We start from the raw sequence: 13,442 nt of genomic DNA, 5'->3' as shown, positions 1-13,442 counted from the left end.
CAACGCATCGATCAACGCTGGGTTCGCACCCAGACCGCGAACACCACAAACAGATCAAGCGGACGAAACCTCTGTAACACAGCCTCGCTCCCCACATCAAAGTCACAACACTCAGCCCTTTGTATGATGCGCTACTCACCGTGAGGGCGGCTGGGAGAGCGGGTCCTCCGCCGGTGGGGGGGGTGGGGGGGGGTCCCCCTGGATCGCCTTCGTAAGGACCGAGTCGAGACTGAGGGTCTAATCGCCTACTACACAACGTAGTCAGGTAGTTTTATTCAGAAGTTACAATTTGTAATAATAAAAAAAAAATAAAGAAATGAAAGAAATGAAAGAAAAATAGAAAAAGCTATTTGCTACTCTGAGCGCGGGGGGAAAAAGGGAGAGGGATGTCAAAAAGTGAAGTGCCGTGTCTTTGTGTCTCGGTCTATTTATATTCTTGCTTAACGTTGTTCTGGTTCTAGCCGGTTCTATAAGCAGTATATTGTATACAGAAGATTTTAAGAGTGTCTGAATGTCATTGAGGTCAAACCGCATCCTGCCCTGTACATCTTGATTCTAGGAAAGGGCCTGCGTTTCTAAGTGTGGGACAGCTGCACAGCACAGTTTCTTCATTCAACAGTCAGTACAGTTTCCACTAAACAGTCAGATACAGATATACAGCTATGGTTATGCAGGTTCTTTAACTGAGGCGTGGATATATGGTGTGCTGGCATATATTGCCTAAAGAAATGCACATATAAGGTAATGCTGAGGATACATGATGTGCTGGCGTATATTGCCTAAAGAAATGCACATATAAGATAATGCGGAATGATAGGAAGCAATGTCCATATGAGGGCGCATGGTCTGGACAGCAAGGTAGAAGCAATGTTCATCAAAAGGGACATGATCTGGATAGCAGAGTGTGTTCTCAGGTGCCTCCTGGGGAGCACCACAGTATGAATGTATGTATGTGTATGTGTGTGTGTGTGCATTTGTGTATGTGTATGTGTGTGTGTGTTTGTCTCTGTGTGTATGTATGTTTGTGTGTCTGCGTGTTTGTGTGTGTGTGTGTGCCCGCCTGCCCCGCCGCCCTTTTTTTTTTTCTACAACCGACACAGAGACACTGAGTCACCCTCCCCCCCTACCCAAAACCCAAGGAGGAGGTCCTCCTGGGTGAAGGTGGACCTGAAGGTGTGGATGTGTGTCAGTGTGTCTGAGGACCCTCCTACACCTGGGGACACTCTGTAGAAGGACAGAGTGCCAGCAGGCCGGTCCAAATACACTCCTACTCTGTGAGAGCCAGCAGGGGGGAGACTTATGACTGTCTGTTTACGGTTGTACCGGGCAGAGTAACGACCATCATTACAAACAAGACTCCAGGACCTGTTGTTCATTCCAAGCCAGCTGTCACCACCCACTCCTCTCCTTGTGATTCCTCTGTATGTCACTCCTATCTCAACACGTCCTTCCCACTCTACCTCCCAGTAACAGCGACCAGTCAGAGCCTCTCTGCACAACACCTGGGGCACGGAATCAAATCTCTCTGGGTGATCCAGATACGACTGGTCCTCGTCAACCCGCGTCACCTTTCTGTTGTCCTCAGACAGAGAGAGTCGTCTGTAGGCTGTGTTTGGGTCCAGTGTGAGTTCACAGGCATCTGACGGGAGAACAAGACATGATTAGCTGCAGAACCCTCCTTCATTATTCATCATCATCATCATCATCATCATGCACCATCATGCTATTCTTTTTTGTATTCATATTATGCATAATTCCCGAGATAATCCAGGTTATTCGCCAAAAATTCCCCCATTCATTTCCATTGGAAAATTTTAAAAAAGACATAAGTACACATACAAATACATATACTGTTACGGTGCGAGACTGGGACCCAAATGCTGGACACAGGGAGGCGGAGACAGGGTAAAAGGTAAAGGAATTTATTGGAGGAGCGATCGGGAAGTCAGGCGAGCGGGGGTCTGGTACTGGGCAGGCAATCAGGTGGGCAAGGGCTAGACAGTGGACGGGTAGTCAGGCAGGCGGGGGTCTGGAACCGGGAGGGCGATCGTGCAGGCGGGGCGAGGGACGAGTAGTCAGGCAGGCGGGGAATCTGGAACCAGGAGGGCGATCGTGCAGACGGGGCGAGGGACGAGTAGTCAGGCAGGCGGGGTCTGGTACCGGGAGGGCGATCGTGCAGGCGGGGCGAGGGACGAGTAGTCAGGCAGGCGGGGAATCTGGAACCAGGAGGGCGATCGTGCAGACGGGACGAGGAACGAGTAGACGGGCAGGCGGGGTCTGGTACCGGGAGGACGATGGTGCAGGCGGGACGAGGAACGAGTAGACAGGCTGGCTGGTTGCGAACTGCTAGTAGGCTAGGGAAACAACGAACTGGCGCCGGCTGATTGGGGAACCCCGGCTTAAGTAGCGGACGTAGATTGGGGATTGCCCACAGGTGGGTTGCGAGAAGGAGGACCAGTTACGCCCAGCAGCCACTAGAGGTGGGTGTTGGACCGCGTAGCGGGACGTGGCGTAACAGTACCCCCCCCTCGACGGACGCCTCTCGGCGGACGCCCTAGCACAGCCGGGTGATCTTGAAGAAAGTCCTGGATGAGTGATGGGTCCAAGATCCGGTTCCGGGGAACCCAGGAGCGCTCCTCAGGACCGTACCCCTCCCAATCGACGAGGTACTGGTGACCCCGCCCACGGCGCCGCACATCCAGGAGTCGACGGACCGTCCAGGCTGGATGATTATCAATCACCCTTGGCGGAGGTGGAGGTGGGATGGGGGGGGACAACGGACTGGTAGAGACTGGCTTGATCTGAGAGACATGGAAGGTGGGGTGGATGCGGCGGAGTGCAGGGGGGAGGTTCAGGCGAACCGCAGAGGGATTGACCACCTTGGAGATGGTGTAGGGGCCGATGAAGCGTGGGGAGAGTTTGGGAGGAATCCCCTTCAAGGGAAGATCCTTCGCCCGCAACCAAACCCCTTGCCCGGGGGCGTACTCGGGTGCTGGTCGACGCCGCTTATTAGCCTGAAGTTGGGAGCGAGAGGATGCCTGGAGTAGTGCAGTGCGTGTCCGTTTCCAGATGCGCCGGCATCTGCGCAGATGGGTCTGGACAGAAGGGACTGCAATCTCTTCCTCCAGATCAGGGAACAGAGGAGGTTGGTAACCCAGGGAGGCCATGAATGGGGATAACCCTGTGGATGCGTTCAACAGTGTGTTATGGGCGTATTCAACCCAGGGCAGCTGAGAGCTCCAGGTGGTGGGGCTGGCGTGGGTGATGCAGCGAAGTGCCGCCTCCATCTCCTGGTTGGCTCGCTCTGATTGACCGTTGGACTGGGGGTGAAACCCAGAGGAGAGGCTGGAAGTGGCGCCAAGAGCCTTGCAGAATGCCCGCCATACCTGTGACGTGAACTGGGGACCTCTGTCTGACACGATGTCTGCGGGGATGCCATGCAGACAGAATACATGTTTGACCAGGAGGTCGGCGGTCTCCCTTGAGGAGGGAAGCTTGGGAAGAGCGATGAAGTGGGCGGCCTTTGAGAAACGGTCTATCACGGTAAGGATGGTGGTATTGCCCACTGACGTGGGTAGACCGGTGACGAAGTCAAGGGCGATGTGTGACCAGGGATGGCTAGGGATGGGTAGGGGCTGTAGTAAACCGGAATGGGGGCGGGTCGAGGTCTTGTTCCGGGCGCAAGTTGCACACGCAATGAGCGGACATCCTGGTCCATGGTGGACCACCAAAAACGCCGACGGATGAAGTCCAAGGTGCGGGTGATACCTGGGTGGCAGGTAAGCCGGGAGGAGTGCGCCCAGGTCAGTACTTTAGACCTTACCGCGTCAGGAACGAACATACGGTTAGGGGGGCCGAGACCGGGATCCGGCTGTTGCCTCTGCGCCAGACGAACCGCGGACTCCACCTCCCAGGTGAGAGTGGCAATGAGGCAAGTGGGTGGCAGAATGGTCTCGGGGTCAGTGCCGGGGTCCTCGGGAGAGTACAGGCGGGACAGAGCATCCGGCTTGACATTCTGGGAGCCGGGATGGTAGGTGAGGGAAAAGTTGAACCGACCAAAGTATAAGGCCCACCTGGCCTGACGGGAATTTAGCCTCTTTGCAGACTGGATGTACGCGAGATTGCGATGATCGGTCCACACTATAAAAGGAAGCTCCGCGCCCTCCAACCAATGTCGCCACTCCTCCAAGGCCAGCTTGACCGCTAAGAGCTCTCGGTTGCCTACATCGTAATTGCGCTCCGGCGGGGACAACCTTCGAGAGAAGAAGGCGCAAGGATGGAGCTTGTGGTCGGCGGAGGAACGCTGGGAGAGCACTGCGCCCACTCCGGTGTCCGAGGCATCGACCTCCACCACGAACTGGAGTGAAGGATCAGGTTGAGTGAGGATGGGAGCGGATACGAACCACTGTTTGAGGCCCTGAAAGGCGGTCTCCGCCTCCAGCGTCCAAGCAAAGGGACTCTTGGTGGAAGTCAAGGCCGTGAGGGGTGCCGCGATTTGGCTGTAACCGCAGATAAAGCGACGGTAAAAATTGGCAAAGCCAAGGAACTGTTGCAATCTCTTGCGGGTTGAGGGAGGGGGCCACTCGGCCACCGCAGAGACCTTAGAGGGATCCATTTCTACCTGGCCCTGGCTGATTATATACCCCAAGAAGGAAATGGATGGGACGTGAAACTCGCACTTCTCCGCCTTGACATACAGCCTGTTCTCCAACAGCCTCTGCAGAACCTGTTGGACATGGACCCTGTGCTCCTCCATGGATTTAGAAAAGATTAAAATATCGTTGATATAGACGAAAACGGTGTGGTTCAACATGTCCCGGAGGACATCATTAACCAAGGACTGAAACACTGCGGGGGCATTGGTGAGGCCGAAGGGCATAACGAGATATTCGTAATGGCCCAAAGGGGTATTAAACGCCGTCTTCCATTCGTCACCCTCCCGAATGCGGACCAGGTGATATGCATTGCGCAGATCTAATTTGGAGAATACGGAGGCTCCATGGAGGGGGACGAAGGCGGAACTGATGAGTGGTAATGGGTATTTATTCTTCACAGTGATGTCGTTCAGACCACGGTAGTCGATGCAGGGGCGAAGTGATTTATCCTTCTTGCTGATGAAGAAGAAACCCGCTCCAACAGGTGATGATGAAGGGCGGATGATTCCAGCGGCGAGGGATTCCCCGATGTACTCCTCCATTGACTCGCGTTCTGGGCGGGAGACGTTGAACAGACGGCTGCTAGGAAGGGGGGCTCCGGGGAGGAGGTCGATGGCGCAGTCATAAGGGCGGTGGGGGGGCAAGGTCAAGGCATGGGACTTACTGAACACTGATCCGAGGTTGTGGTACTCTTCCGGGACGGAGGACAGGTTAGGAGGTTCGGGTGCGGACTCGAGCTCTGTCGCCCAAGGGGCCTGAGCGGACCGCAAGCACTGGGACAGGCAATGGGTACTCCATGACAGGATGCGCCCGGTTCCCCAATCGATCTGAGGGTTGTGAGTCCGAAACCAGGGGTAGCCCAGAACAACCGGGGAGAAAGGGCTGGAAATCACCAGGAGGGATATGGTTTCATGGTGATTCCCAGAAACTAGCAGGTTGAGCGGAACGGTGCGGCGTTCCACCCGTGTGAGGGTCCTCCCGTCTAGCGCCTGGGTCTCGATTGGGAGATCGAGAGGACTGGTGCTTATCCTCAGTCGCCTAACCAATTCCTGATCGATGAAACTATCATCAGCTCCGGAGTCCAGGAGAATGGAGAGCGGGAGGGTCTGGTCCTGCCACGAAAGGACGGCCTCTAGGAGGGGACGGGAGACTGAGGGATTACGAGAGCGACTCGCCAGAATCCCTCGGGTTACTGACGAGCCCGTTCTTTTCCCGAGAGGGCGGGACATCCGGATCGCAGATGACCTGAAGTGCCGCAATACAAACAGGCTCCCGATCGTATACGACGTTCCCTCTCTTCGGGAGTAAGGTGTGTGCGTCCGATCTGCATCGGCTCGGGGGAAGAGGACCGCACACAGCGAGGTGGAACGGCGACCGGGAGGGAGGACTGAGTTGCAGCCGGTGACTCGAAAGGGGGCGTGGCGAATGAGTGGGTGCTTCTCTCTCTGCTTCGTTGGCGCAAACGATTGTCCATATGAATCGCGAGAGAAATAAGATGGTCTAAGTTCGTAGGTTCCTCCCAGGAGGTTAAATGGTCCTTTAGCTCGCTACTGAGCGCGTTTTGGAAGACCCCCTGCAGCGCTTCCTCGTTCCAGCCGCTCTCAGCAGCGAGGGTCCGGAACTCGACCGCAAAGGAGGCGACGCTGCGTGATCCCTGGCGAAGCTGCAGGAGACGTTGGGAGGCCTCCTTGCCTCGGACAGGATGATCGAAGACCTTCCGCATGTCTTCTGTGAAGGCGCCGTAGTTATGACAGACCGCAGACCCGCGTTCCCACACCGCCGCAGCCCACGCGAGAGCCTCGCCACTCAGCGAACCGATCAGGTAAGCTATCCTTGATCTCTCGGTGGGGTAGGTCTGGGGCTGCATCTCAAAGACCAGGGAACACTGAGTAAGAAATGACCGGCAGGATCCTAGGTCCCCTCCGTAACGTTGGGGGGCTGGGATGGTCGGTTCCCGGGGAGAAGCCGACGGACTCGGGGCGGGGGCTGGGGGTTCGGGGGCGACGGGGGGCTGAGAACTGACGGCTAGGGTCAGCTCACGGAGGGCGGTGGCGATCTCCTGCAGGGCCTGATCGTGTTGGCCCAAGAGAGTCCCTTGGTGGGAGATCATTGCCCTGAACCCCTCTGCGTCAGCTGGGTCCATGATGGCCAGTTCGTACTGTTACGGTGCGAGACTGGGACCCAAATGCTGGACACAGGGAGGCGGAGACAGGGTAAAAGGTAAAGGAATTTATTGGAGGAGCGATCGGGAAGTCAGGCGAGCGGGGGTCTGGTACTGGGCAGGCAATCAGGTGGGCAAGGGCTAGACAGTGGACGGGTAGTCAGGCAGGCGGGGGTCTGGAACCGGGAGGGCGATCGTGCAGGCGGGGCGAGGGACGAGTAGTCAGGCAGGCGGGGAATCTGGAACCAGGAGGGCGATCGTGCAGACGGGGCGAGGGACGAGTAGTCAGGCAGGCGGGGTCTGGTACCGGGAGGGCGATCGTGCAGGCGGGGCGAGGGACGAGTAGTCAGGAAGGCGGGGAATCTGGAACCAGGAGGGCGATCGTGCAGACGGGACGAGGAACGAGTAGACGGGCAGGCGGGGTCTGGTACCGGGAGGACGATGGTGCAGGCGGGACGAGGAACGAGTAGACAGGCTGGCTGGTTGCGAACTGCTAGTAGGCTAGGGAAACAACGAACTGGCGGCGGCTGATTGGGGAACCCCGGCTTAAGTAGCGGACGTAGATTGGGGATTGCCCACAGGTGGGTTGCGGGAAGGAGGACCAGTTACGCCCAGCAGCCACTAGAGGTGGGTGTTGGACCGCGTAGCAACATTAAGTTAAGTTAAGTTAAGTTAAGTTATCCTTTATTTATCCCTTTTTGGGGGAAATTCTTTCTCTGCTTTTGACCCATCTGGGAGCCGGTGAGCCCAGAGCAGTGGGCAGCCGCAGTGCAGCGCCCGGGGAGCAGGTGGGGGTTTCAGGTGCCTTGCTCAAGGGCACCTCATCCGTGGATGAGGACGTAGGAGAGTGTTGCACAACCACTCCCCCCATCCATATTTTTGCCTACCGGTCGGGATTCGAACCGGCCACCCTCCGGTTACCGGTCCAACTCTTTAACCAGTAGGCCACGGATGCCCCATATACTCATACATAGATACATACATATGTAAAAAGACATACGTACACATAGCTAAACATAACTATACATACTCAAAGACATACGTATACATACATGAATATGTAACGATACATACATATGTAAAGATACATATGTACGCATAAATATGTATAGTAGTAGTAGAACGAGTATAGTAGTGTGTGAGAGAGAATAGTATTGTGTGTGACAGAGTATATTTGTTGATGCAAGAGAATATAGTAGTGTGTGTGAGAGAGAGAATAGTAGCGTGTGTGAGAGTATAGTAGTGTGTGTGAGAGAGTATAGTAGTGTCTGTGAGAGAGCATAGTAGTGTGTGTGAGAGAGTATAGAAGTGTGTGTGTGTGTGTGTGTGAGAGAGAATAGTAGTGTGTGTGAGAGAGTTTAGTAGTGTGTTTGTGAGAGAGAATAGTAGTGTGTGTGAGAGAGAGTACAGAAGTGTGTGTGAGAGAGTTTAACTGAAACAGAAGTGAGTTTGATTCCACAGTTCCTGATTGGCTGACAGAAGAAGCAGTATAGCTTCTACTCTCTCACACACAATACTATATTCTCTTGCATAAACAACTATACTCTCTCACACACACTACTATACTCTCTCACACATACACACTACTATTCTCTCTCACACACACTACTATTCTCTCTCACACACTACTATACTCTCTCACACACACTACTATTCTCTCTCACACACACAACTGTTCTCTCACACAAAAAACTATATTCTCTTGAATACACATAAACATACATACAAAAACAAACATAATATATAATAACTAATATACACACACATAAGTGTGTAATGGCAGTACAAGCACAATTTCTTCAGTAATTGTAGGATTTCTAGTTCAGATTCCTGTCCTATTTCACTATCCTTCCACTTGTCCATTAAGTTTGCACGTCTGAGTTATAGTTTGTTTTGTTATTGAGAATGGGTCTGTGGTTTGAGGCTAGGTTCAATTAGACAACATACATGGCTGGTTGTCTGCTTCCGCTAGAAGCTTAACATCAATGGACTTAAAAGCACCTCTTTCACGACATCCACTAAAACTAGGGAACGGATCACAGAATTCACGGTTCGGTTCATATCACGGTTTTGGGTTCGCTACATTTTGGGTAAAGCAGGGGATGACACAAGTGGCTATAAAAAAAAGTACACATATAAACATAGACACACACACACACACATACACACACACGCACACACACACACACACACACACACACACATATATATATTATAGATACATATATACACACACCTCAACAACGAACAACGAATTACGAATATATCAACAACAATGTTATGAATACATCAACAACAATGTTATGAATACATCAACAACAAACATCTCTTTTCGGATCCAGATCTTACCAAAGACAAGCAGCTCAGCAGTGTGATTGGCCATGCCAGCGCTGTTGCTCGCTATGCAGCAGACCGTGTTCACGCCAGACCTCACCCCTCTGACGAAGAGGAACCCCCTCTCCACCCAGGCCTCTGATTGGTTGTCTGTGCTGTTCCTCTCCAGGGGCCTGCCGTTGTGGAGCCACTCGACAGTGGGCTCCGGCGTGCCACTGGCATTACAGGTGAAGCGGGCCGTTTGGCCCACGGGCAATCGCTGGGTAGAGGAGTGTACATCTATGATGCTGGGGGCCTCCTCCTCCTCTGTGAGCATCACTGAACCAGAAGAAATCAGGAGGAGAGGAGTGAACATTTACAACACGTATCTAGAGATGCACCATCAAACACTCCCTTCTCCCTTCTCTCTCCCTTCTCTCTCTCATACCTGTCCACTAGAGGGTGACCCAGAAGATTCTGACCCAGTTTTCTCACCTGCCTTTTCCTACATGATTGAATATCACAGCAGTATCTACAAAGATTTCCCAGGGAGAGGATGACACTCCAGCTCAGAGATAAACGAGTAGAGGGCGGAACTTGTGGAGGAGCAGGGCAGGCGATCGCCATAAGCGACCTAGGCGGTCGCCTAGGGCAGCAAATGTGTTGGGGAGCGCCCTCTAGTGGCGCCCTTAATTATCCTCATCCTCATCCTCATCTACTTATCCGGTGTCGGGTCGCGGGGGCAGCAGCTCAAGCAAGGGGCCCCAGACTTCCCTTTCCCGGGCCACATTGGCCAGCTCTGACGGGGGGATCCCGAGGCGTTCCCAGGCCAGTGTTGAGATATAATCTCTCCACCTAGTCCTGGGTCTTCCCCGGGGTCTCCTCCCCACTGGTCGTGCCTGGAACACCTCCCAAGGGAGGCGTCCAGTGGGCATCCTCACCAGATGCCCGAACCACCTCAACTGACTCCTTTCTAAGCAAAGGAGCAGCGGCTCTAATCCGAGTTCCTCCTGGATGACTGAACTTCTCACCCTATCCCTAAGGGAGAAGCCAGCCACCCTCCTGAGAAAACTCATCTCGGCCGCTTGTATCCGCAATCTCGTCCTTTCGTTCATCACCCATCCCTCATGACCATAGGTGAGGGTAGGAATGAAGATCGACCGGTAGATCGAGAGCTTTGCCTTGCGGCTCAGCTCTCTTTTCGTCACAACAGTGCGGTAAAGCGCAATACCGCCCCCGCTGCTCCGATTCTCCGGCCAATCTCACGCTCCATCGTACCCTCACTCGCGAACAAGACCCCGAGGTACATAAACTCCTTCACTTGGGCTAAGGACTCATTTCCTACCCGGAGAAGGCAATCCACCGGTTTCCTGCTAAGAGTCATGGCCTCAGATTTAGTGGTGCTGATCCTCATCCCAGCCGCTTCACACTCAGCCGCCAGCCGATCCAGTGAGTGCTGAAGGTCACAGGCCGATGATGCCATCAGGACCACATCATCTGCAAAGAGCAGTGATGAGATCCTCAGATCACCGAACTGCAACCCCTCCCCACCACGACTACGCCTCGATATCCTGTCCATGAATATCACAAACAGGATTGGTGACAAGGCGCAGCCCTGGCGGAGGCCAACACCCACCGGGAACGGAACTGACTGGCTGCCGAGAATGCGGACACAGCTCTCGCTTTGGGAGTACAGAGATTGGATGGCCCTGAGGAGTGAACCCCTTACCCCATACTCCCGCAGCACCTCCCACAGTTTCTCCCGGGGGACCCGGTCATATGCCTTCTCCAAATCCACAAAACACATGTAGACCGGATGGGCATACTCCCAGGCCCCCTCCAGGATCCTTGCGAGAGTGAAGAGCTGATCCGTAGTTCCACGTCCAGGGTGGAAACCGCATTGTTCCTCTTCAATCTGAGGTTCGACAATCGGCCGAACCCTCCTTTCCAGCACCTTAGAGTAGACTTTCCCAGGGAGGCTGAGAAGTGTGATACCCCGGTAATTGGCACACACTCTCTGGTCCCCCTTTTTGAACAGGGGAACCACCACCCCGGTTTGCCACTCCTTTGGCACTGTACCAGACTCCCACGCAATGTTGAATAGGCGTGTCAACCAAGACAGCCCCTCAACACCCAGAGCTTTTAGCATTTCTGGTTCTCAATCCCTGGGGCTTTGCCACTGCGGAGATGTTTAACTACCTCAGTGACTTCCACCAGGGAAATTGACGACGAACCATCAACCTCGAGCTCTGCCTCCATCATAGAGGGCGTGTTAGTCGGATTCAGGAGTTCCTCAAAGTGTTCCTTCCAATGTTCGACTACCTCCTCAGTCGAGGTCAACAGAGTCCCACCCTTACTGTACACAGCTTGGATGTTTCCCCGTTTCCCCCTTCTGAGGTGTCGGATGGTCTTCCAGAAACACTTTGGTGCCGACCGAAAGTTCTTCTCCATGTCCTCTCCGAACTTCTCCCACACCCGCTGCTTAGCCCCCGACACGGCAGCAGCTGCAGCCCTTCGAGCCCGCCGGTACCCTGCAACTGCATCAGGAGTCCTCCGGGATAACATACCCCGGAAGGCCTCCTTCTTCAGTCGGACGGCTTCCCTGACCACCGGTGTCCACCACGGTGTCCGAGGGTTACCGCCCCTTGAGGAACCTAAGACCCTGAGGCCACAGCTCACCACCGCAGCTTCAGCAATGGAGGCTTTGAACACCGCCCACTCCGGCTCAATGCCCCCAACCTCCACAGGAATGCTAGAAAAGCTCCGCCGGAGGTGTGAGTTGAAGATCTCTAGGACGGGGGCCTCCTCCAGACGTTCCCAATTCACCCGCACTACCCGTTTGGGCTTACCAGGTCTGTCCAGACTCTTCCCCCATTCCCTGATCCAACTCACCACCAGATGGTGGTCGGTTTCCACCCCTCTCTTCACCCGAGTGTCCAAAACATAAGGCCTCAGATCAGCTGACACGATCACAAAATCGATCATCGATCTTCGGCCTAGGGTACTCTGGTACCAAATACACTTATGAGCACCCTTATGTTCGAACATGGTGTTCGTTATGGACAATCCATGACTAGCACAGAAGTCCAGTAACAAACGACCACTCGGGTTTAGATCAGGGAGGCCGTTCCTCCCCACCACGCCTCTCCAGGTGTTGTTGCCCACGTGGGTGTTGAAGTCTACCAGCAGAACTACGGAGTCCCCTACTGGAGCCCCATACAGGGCTCCATTCAGGGTCTCCAAGAAGGCCGAGTACTCTGAACTGCTGTTCGGTGCATACAAACAACAGTCAGAGTTTTCCCCCCCACCACCCTTAGGCGTAGGGAGGCGACCCTCTCGTCCACCGGGGTAAACTCCAACACTGCGGCGCTCAGCCGGGGATTTATGAGTATCCCCACACCCGCCCGGCGCCTCACGCCCTGGGCAACTCCAGAGAAGAATAGAGTCCAACCCCTATCCAGGAGTACGGTACCAGAGCTGAGACTGTGCGTAAAGGTAAGCCCCACCAGATCTAACTGGTAGCGCTCCACCTCCCTCACAAGCTCCGGTTCCTTACCCCACAGTGAGGTGACGTTCCACGTCCCCAGAGCCAGCTTCTGCCGCTCGGGTCTGGTCCGTCGGGACCCCTGACTTTCACTGCCACCCATGTGGCAGCGCACCCGACCCCAGCGGGTCTCCCTGCTGTGCCCGGCCGGGCTCTGTGGCGAACCCGGCCACCAGGCGCTCGCCGGCGAGCCCTCCGTCTGGGCCTGGCTCCAGACGGGGGCCCCGGGTTTCCTCCGGGCAGGGTCTCTCCTCCTCTTTTTTGTATATTCATTGGGGTCTTGTGAACCATTCTTAGTCTGGCCCCTCACCTGAGACCACTCTGCCATGGGAGACCCTACCAGGAGCACATGGCTCCAGACAACACAGCCCTCAGGTTCACAGGGACACGCAAACCTCTCCACCACGATAAGGTGACGGTTCCAGGCGGTTCCATTAAACAAGCTAAATAAAACATGTTTATTAAACATGATCATCCTAGGGCGTTCTCTCAGCCACACGTTTACTTATTAGATTTAATTGATGATTTATGTAAATCATTTTCCAATAAGTATGTGTGTGTGGGGGGGGGGGCAAGTTAGGCTGCATAATCGTCAAGCTTGACATACATAATATTGATTCTCAAAATGAAGAGCTCTAAAGCCTCTGGTGCACAGGGATGAAAACGCAAAAAAGAAGAAGAAAAGAAAGCCCAGTATAGAGGTAATTGACCTCAGCCATTATAGTGTCAAACTAAATAGTATTACGCATCACCTAATATTGCTGCCACT

General features: G+C 54.2%; 1 protein-coding gene and 1 long non-coding RNA gene across 2 annotated transcripts in view; one reads left to right on the top strand and one right to left on the bottom strand.

Moving 5' to 3' along the window:
* The first annotated feature begins 305 nt into the window (after window positions 1-305).
* LOC311338061 lies at window positions 306-1,055 on the top strand. Its single transcript, XR_014633145.1, has 2 exons — window positions 306-741; window positions 801-1,055. It is a non-coding gene; the product is annotated as an uncharacterized lncRNA (long non-coding RNA).
* LOC311338053 (uncharacterized protein) overlaps window positions 740-13,442 on the bottom strand; it is a 156,948-nt gene continuing 144,245 nt past the window's right edge. Inside the window, exons 5-6 of the mRNA XM_084488967.1 lie at window positions 9,166-9,468; window positions 740-1,639 (exon numbers count right to left, since the gene is read on the bottom strand). Of these exons, the coding sequence (XP_084345093.1) occupies window positions 1,086-1,639; window positions 9,166-9,468 (857 nt within the window). The 3' untranslated portion in view covers window positions 740-1,085. The remainder of the gene's footprint in view (window positions 1,640-9,165; window positions 9,469-13,442) is intronic.

The sequence above is a fragment of the Micromesistius poutassou genome (assembly GCF_964030765.1).
Source record: "Micromesistius poutassou genome assembly, contig: SUPER_1_unloc_1, whole genome shotgun sequence".
Taxonomy (NCBI): Eukaryota; Metazoa; Chordata; class Actinopteri; order Gadiformes; family Gadidae; genus Micromesistius; species Micromesistius poutassou.
Note: the sequence above shows the minus strand (reverse complement) of the source record. Positions and strands in the feature narration are given on the sequence as shown.